A 7,072-nucleotide genomic window follows, 5' to 3' on the forward strand; every position below is an offset into this window, starting at 1 on the left:
ACACCTGGACATCTCCCATGACAAACTACTGCCGAAGAAAGCAGTAAAATTCATCAACAATCTGATACTTTATGGAATGGAACTCTGGACCCACCACGCCATAACTAGCACAAGGGCGGAAACTAACCTGTGTGTGTGTGTGTGTGTGTGTGTGTGTGTGTGTGTGTGTGTGTGCGTGCGTGCGTGCATGCTTGTGTGTGTGTGTGTGCGTGTGTGTGTGTGCGTGCGTGCGCTCGTACGTGCTTGTGTGTGTGTGTGTGTGTGCGTGTGTGTGCGTGCGTGCGCTCGTACGTGCTTGTGTGTGTGTGTGTGTGTGTGTGTGTGCGTCCAGACTCCCTCTCTCCCAGCAGCCTGGTGATGGAGGTGTTGCGGACCCTGTGCGAGCGTACGGAGTGTGCGTCGGAGTGCCTTTACCAGACCCCGGTCCTCCACACTCTGCTGACCCCCGTCGTAGCCCTGCTCAGGGGTCAAGAGGTCAGCGCGGGGCCTAAAACACACCCCTCACTGGCCTAGTCTCGTGTCGGCAGTTCTGGTGACCTGTCCTGCTCTCTCTTCTACTTTACACTGTCCACTTCCTCTTGCCTCTTCAATCTCAAGTGCCCCTCCATTCTACCCCTCCTATCCCAGTCCCTACCTCTGCCCCTTTTCTGTCTACAAAGATAAACAAAAACTTTGATTTAAATCATCTATCATTCTCTCTTGTAGGCTGTTTTAGTTAATCAAGTTGTCAGTGTAGTTAGCTATTTTTTCACGCCCTCCTAGCTGCTGTAACCATGGAACTGAGCCAACCAGGTGATTCAGCTTTACTTTATATGCTTAACATGAATTGTTGGTTATGATAAATATCCATATCTGGTTAGCCTACAGTAGCTAGTTAACTAGAAATACTTAGCTGTTATGTGTGGCTCAGGAGGTAGAGCGGGTCGTCCAGCGATCGTAGGGTCGGCGGTTTGAATCCCGGCTCCTATTGTCCACTTGTCGAAGTGTCCTTGGGGCCCACTGAACCCCAAATTGCTCCCAATGAGCAGGCTAGCATGGCAGCTGCTGTCACTGGTGTGTGAATGTGTGTGTGAATGGGTAAATGAGAGGCCATTGTAAGCAGGGTGGATAAAAGCCCTATATAAGTGCAGTCCATTTACCATTTTACCATTTATTTCATAGCAGGCAGACAGATGTTATCCTGCTCTAGTCTACCTGACTCACCTGCTCGTCAGCGTTGGCTTTTCTCTTCCGGGGAAAATAGTTCCACAAACAAATCTGGAAAATTGAAAACAGAAATTGGGCTGTCTGCCTATTTCAAAGAAAAGCATCACAGAGAAACGTGGAGCGCCGCATGAGGGTGCGTCAAGGGCATAAATATAATTTGGAAATGTTCCTTTGCTGTGGCAGTAATGATTCTGCCGAGGTGGGCCGCCACAGCAAGACCAGCGGAATCACTGATTCAGTTCACCTCACATGACTGACATTCAACAATTGAGCAAGTCAACGACAAAGTACTGTAATAAGGTATTTTGGCTGATCTTTGACACAACAACAAACTCCAAATTCAGTTTTACTCCCCTTTGGACAAGATAGGAGAACATATTAGCCCACGCTTCAGTAATAATCACTGTCTAGGCGGTCTGAGCGTTTTTTTCTCATTAGGAGCAGTCTTGTCGTCTCCCCGGGTCACATCTGTAGTCAACCCGCATTCACGCCTACAGAAGTTTTTAATTGGTTGTTTGGCATCGCAGGTCAAACTGAGCTGCCCCGAGACCACGCTGACGAACATCGCCGACACCCTGGCCCGGATGGCCACCACGGACCGAGGGCTCTCTCTCTTCCTGTACGAGCGGAGCGTAGTTCTGGAGGAGGACGAGGGGTAAGCCGCCCCCGGACGGGAGACGCGAACCATTGGACCCGTCTGCTCTCCCCCCCCCCCCGCTCTGAATTCCTGGTGTCGCCTCTGTTTGGGCTCAGTGCCCCGGGGGATGTTTTTAATCTACATTCAGAGCCTAATGCGCAGGAGATAGCGCTGCTTGAGCTGAGCACACTCGGGTCAGTCTCCGGAGCAGAGCTGGGCTAGAGAGATGTAATGTTGATTAATGGCGGTGCCCCTCTGCCACAGGGCCCGTCTCCTCCGCCTGCCTGGTTCATCTCAGAGGTTTATGTTCATTGTGTCTGATTCCTCCTCTCTCCTCTCCTCTCCTCTCCTCTCCTCTCCTCTCCTCTCCTCTCCTCTCCTCTCCTCTCCTCTCCTCTCCTCTCCTCTCCTCTCCTCTCCTCTCCTCTCCTCTCCAACCCTCCCCTCCCACACTCTCCTCTCCTCTCCTACCCCCCTCTAACCCTCCCCTCCCACACTCTGCTCTCCTCTCCTCCTTTCCTCTTCTCCTCTCCTCTCCTCTCCCCTCGCCTCCTCTCCTCTCCTCTCCTCTCCTCTCCTCTCCTCTCCTCTCCTCTCCTCTCCTCTCCTCTCCTCTCCTCTCCTCTCCCACCCCCCTCCAACCCTCCCCTCCCACACGCTGCTCTCCTCTCCCTTCTCTCCTCTCCTCTCCTCCTTTCCTCTCCCCTTCCCTCTTCTCCTCTCCCCTCCTCTCCTCTCCTCCCCCCCTCTCCTCCTTTCCTCTCCCCTTCCCTCTTCTCTTCTCTTCTCCTCTCCTCTCCTCTCCTCTCCTCTCCTCTCCTCTCCTCTCCTCTCCTCTCCTCTCCTCTCCTCTCCTCTCCTCTCCTCTCCTCTCCTCTCCTCTCCTCTCCTCTCCTCTCCTCTCCTCTCCTTTCCTTTCCTCTCCCCTCCTGTCCTCTCTCCTCTCCTCTCCCCATCCTCGTCCCCAGTATCTCAGCCGCCCATCTGATCGTCCAGTTCACCCAGAGGCTCCTGGGTAGAGAGCTGCCCTCGCTGGCGGAGGGGGGGGCGTGGCCCGCCGTGTGCGGGGCCTTCGTCTTCGTGTGCCGCCAGATGTACAACACCTGCGAGGGCCTGCAGGCGCTCCGCCCCTACGCCCTGCACGACTGCCTCGCCAACGCGTGGAAACAGGTGCGTCGCTGGACAGCCCCAAACAAGCCTGTCGTATTTGAGGTCTGAGACAGAAATTCTGTTATTGTAATCCGTCAATCAAGCATGAGGTCACTCGGGGGTTTTAACAAGTTAACATGGTGGCCTGGATCTCAGATAAGGAGTCGGTCTCTAAGGATCACGCTGAAGAGCAGCATCCTTTCAGCCTCGTGAGACTAATAAACAAACAGACAAACAAAGACCATCCTGATCTCACGAGCTCACACTCTGTTTGACTCGCAAATCAGTCCGGACACTCTCCCATATGGGAGATCCGTTTGTGCCAGATCGGAAAACGATCTAGCCAATCAGCGTTCTATGAGGAAATACTAACGGCTACGCTGGTGTGATGACAGCGGTTGAAGCTAGTGAGGGATAAACGGTGACAGACAGGTGGTTCATCCAATCACCTGCCGAGTATTTTTGAAAGTGCCGTCCCTTTTCTAAACAGTTTCTAACGGAGAATTCCCCGATGGTTGTGTGAAACGAATCATCTGGCGCTTCAGGTTAGCATCCTTCTTTAGTCCTTTAATGAATAACACAAATCATAATCCTGGCATTTGAACAATACGGTTTTATTAGTAGGATTCCAGGAGAGAGTTCCAAGTCCATCACAGAGTTCCAGTGCTTACAGTGCTTACAGTATCATTGCAAAGAAACATACAAAAAAAAACTGTTACATAACCATCTGCGGTTCGACTTAAGGTCAGAATTCCTCCAGAAACCCGAGTTCATGGGAAGTGTCCCAATCCTGGATAACGTTATCATTTATCACCCGTTTTTACTGGCTACACATTACACATTGACCAGCACGTAGGGTCAACAGGAGTGGTATTGATACCGGACAACAGGAGTGGTATTGATACTGGTCCGTGGTGAGACAGGAATCTGTGGAGCAGACAGGGTGTTGGCTCCCCGTCCCTCCCGATTCCAAGTCCGTCACCCCCAGAACCCTGGCCAGCCCAGCGGCTTCGTACGCATCAAATATTAACCACGCGGCCGGTTACACAACGTAGGTCTGCTGGCGTGTACAGCACATCAGTCGGACGGTAGACCGCCGCAAAGCCCCTCTCCTCATCGTCTGCTGCGGAGGCAGTCGGGAACCTCATCTTGGTCGCGGTCTGGGCGGACGTGCTTTTGGTCTAGTGGTACGGCAGCTGGTCCTTGGGGTCTTGATGAGCGGGAGATTGGTGTTCAGTCTCCACAGGGTGCATGTCCCACTGCGCCAAGCCCAGACTGATCCCAAGCCCAGAGCAAACAAAAACAAGAAACAAACATTCTGACAAGAGCAGTAGAATCACAACAACACAACAAAGAAAACAGGTTCAAAGTCTGAGCATCCAGCCTTGAGGCAGCCAACCAGGCAGCCAGTCAACCAGGCAGTCAGTCAACCAGGCAGTCAGCCAACCAGGCAGTCAGCCAACCAGGCAGGTAGTCAACCAGGCAGTCAGCCAAGAAGGCAGTCAATCAACTAGGCAGTCAGTCAACCAGGCAGTCAGCCAACCAGGCAGTCAGTCAACCAGGCAGTCAGTCAACCAGGCAGTCAATCAACCAGGCAGTCAGCCAGTGGGCCAGCTGAGTAAGTTTCTCCACAGCAGCTAATAACTAGTCCCCACTGTCTCCAACCGCTCAGGGGCTCAGAGAAGAAAAACAACAAACAAATTTGCTCTCTAATGATTTGACTAATTTATTTTTGCATCATGTTCTGTTTTTTTTTCTAGACAAAGCTGTAGGAAATACTCTTTTACAGTACCTCCAGAGAGGCTGTTATACATGATTAACCGTTATCCCGGCTGTCTGAAAAAGCCTTTCAGTAAGAGCGCATCGGCAGAGGTGAATGACTGTTTCCTGTTTCCTGTGCCACCCAGACCAGCTCCCAGTCAGAGAGGGTCCCCACCCCCGTCCCAGGAGCCGGCTCCCAGGAGCCGCAGAACAGGTCAGGGGCCTCTCTCCCCGATGCTGCTGTAGCAGCTAGTATTTACTGTAGTTTAACTGACTCAGTGATGAGCCTTCACGTCAGTGTCCCTCCTTGCCTCTCTTTCTCTCTCACTCACTCACCTCCCTCCACCCATCTCTCTCGCCCTCTCTCCTTCCCTCTCTGTCTTTCTCTTTCTCTCTCTCCTTCCCTCTCTCTTTCTCTCTGCTTCCCTCTCTCTTTCTCTCTCTCTCTGCTTCCCTCTCTCTTTCTCCCTCTCACTCTCTCTCTCTCTCTCCTTCCCTCTCTCTCTCTCTCTCGTCTACAGTGCGGTGTGGGAGGAGACTCTGCTGGACAACCTGCTGAACTTTGCTGCCACTCCTAAAGGCGTGCTGCTGCTCCAGCAGACGGGCGCCATCGACGAGTGTGTGTCCTACATGTTCTCCCGCTTCACCAAGAAACTACAGGTACAGTACAGCCACAGCCACCTAGAGACTACAGGTACAGTACAGCCACAGCCACCTGGAGACTACAGGTACAGTACAGCCACAGCCACCTAGAGACTACAGGTACAGTACAGCCACCTAGAGACTTCAGGTACAGTACAGCCACCTAGAGACTACAGGTACAGTACAGCCACAGCCACCTAGAGACTACAGGTACAGTACAGCCACAGCCACCTAGAGACTACAGGTACAGCACAGCCACATAGAGACTACAGGTACAGCACAGCCACAGCCACCTAGAGACTACAGGTACAGTACAGCCACATAGAGACTACAGGTACAGTACAGCCACATAGAGACTACAGGTACAGCACAGCCACAGCCACCTAGAGACTACAGGTACAGCACAGCCACATAGAGACTACAGGTACAGCACAGCCACATAGAGACTACAGGTACAGTACAGCCACATAGAGACTATAGGTACAGCACAGCCACAGCATCCTAGAGACTACAGGTACAGCACAGCCACCTAGAGACTACAGGTACAGTACAGCCACATAGAGACTATAGGTACAGCACAGCCACAGCATCCTAGAGACTACAGGTACAGCACAGCCACATAGAGACTACAGGTACAGCACAGCCACATAGAGACTACAGGTATAGCACAGCCACATAGAGACTACAGGTACAGCACAGCCACATAGAGACTACAGGTACAGCACAGCCACATAGAGACTATAGGTACAGCTGCAGTCACCATACAGCAGCACAGTTTGCACAGTTAATCTACGTTTACCAAGACGTACAGGTATGAACAGATAAAGTTAAGCAAGAAAGTAAGCGCAGGTAACCGAAGCACACAGCTGAGTTAAAGTCCCACTGATTGTCACACACCTGAGTGTGTGAAATTTGCTCTCCACATTTGACCAGTCCCCTGGGGGAGCAGTGAGCGGTGCCGCGCTCGGGAATCATTTGGTGATCTAACCCCCCAATTCCAACCCTTGATGCTGAGTGCCAAGCAGGGAGGCAATGGGTCCCATTTTTATAGTCTTTGGTATGACTTGGCTGGGGATTGAACCCACAACCTCCCAGTCTCTGGGCGGACACTCTACCACTAGGCCACAGAGCTGAGTTAGCTCAGGATCCCAGCGGAAACGATTAAAAGAGAAACAGACAAGGCCTGTCCGGCCCCAGAGCAACTGCTAACTGGAGAACAAGAAAGGAGCTCTTTTTCAGCTGGAGGCTGAGGCAGTATGTGCTCTGTCCTAATCAGCATTCACACGGCCTCCTACCAGCGCGAGTCCCACTGAAGTACCGTGTGTTATTTGATTTATTAACGTCTTCTGAAGTACAGTACACAGCTCTACGCACGGCCTGGCGTAGCTCTATCCACGCGCCTAGCGGCTCCTGGGCAGGTCTCTTGCTGGGCTAATTGACTGCCACTGTTTACATTCTCCTCTTAATTGGCTCCCTGGTTCAGTGCTCCCATTCAGAGCAGAATCCAATTAATATCCTCTCTGTCGCACCGCCGTTATTATTCTGTAATTAGTTCAGTCGTTACACTGAAAATCTATTTGTTTCAATTCTTTGACCTTTTTAAAGATATAATATTACACTTTAGATGCGAGCTGTCTTTCCTGGTTTAGAAATGTTGTTCCTGTACGGTACAGTAGG

The 7,072-nt window shown here is 51.8% G+C and overlaps 1 protein-coding gene across 1 annotated transcript in view; it reads left to right on the top strand.

The window, feature by feature from the left end:
- tbc1d32 (TBC1 domain family, member 32) overlaps positions 1-7,072 on the top strand; it is a gene marked incomplete at both ends in the record, with an annotated part of 49,909 nt that overhangs the window by 9,106 nt on the left and 33,731 nt on the right. The window contains 5 exons of the mRNA XM_084453971.1: positions 332-474; positions 1,734-1,861; positions 2,812-3,013; positions 4,900-4,967; positions 5,275-5,413. Coding sequence (XP_084310097.1) covers positions 332-474; positions 1,734-1,861; positions 2,812-3,013; positions 4,900-4,967; positions 5,275-5,413 — 680 coding nt within the window. The remainder of the gene's footprint in view (positions 1-331; positions 475-1,733; positions 1,862-2,811; positions 3,014-4,899; positions 4,968-5,274; positions 5,414-7,072) is intronic.

This window comes from Borostomias antarcticus (genome assembly GCF_949987555.1).
Source record: "Borostomias antarcticus genome assembly, chromosome: 19".
In the NCBI taxonomy this organism is placed as follows: Eukaryota; Metazoa; Chordata; class Actinopteri; order Stomiiformes; family Stomiidae; genus Borostomias; species Borostomias antarcticus.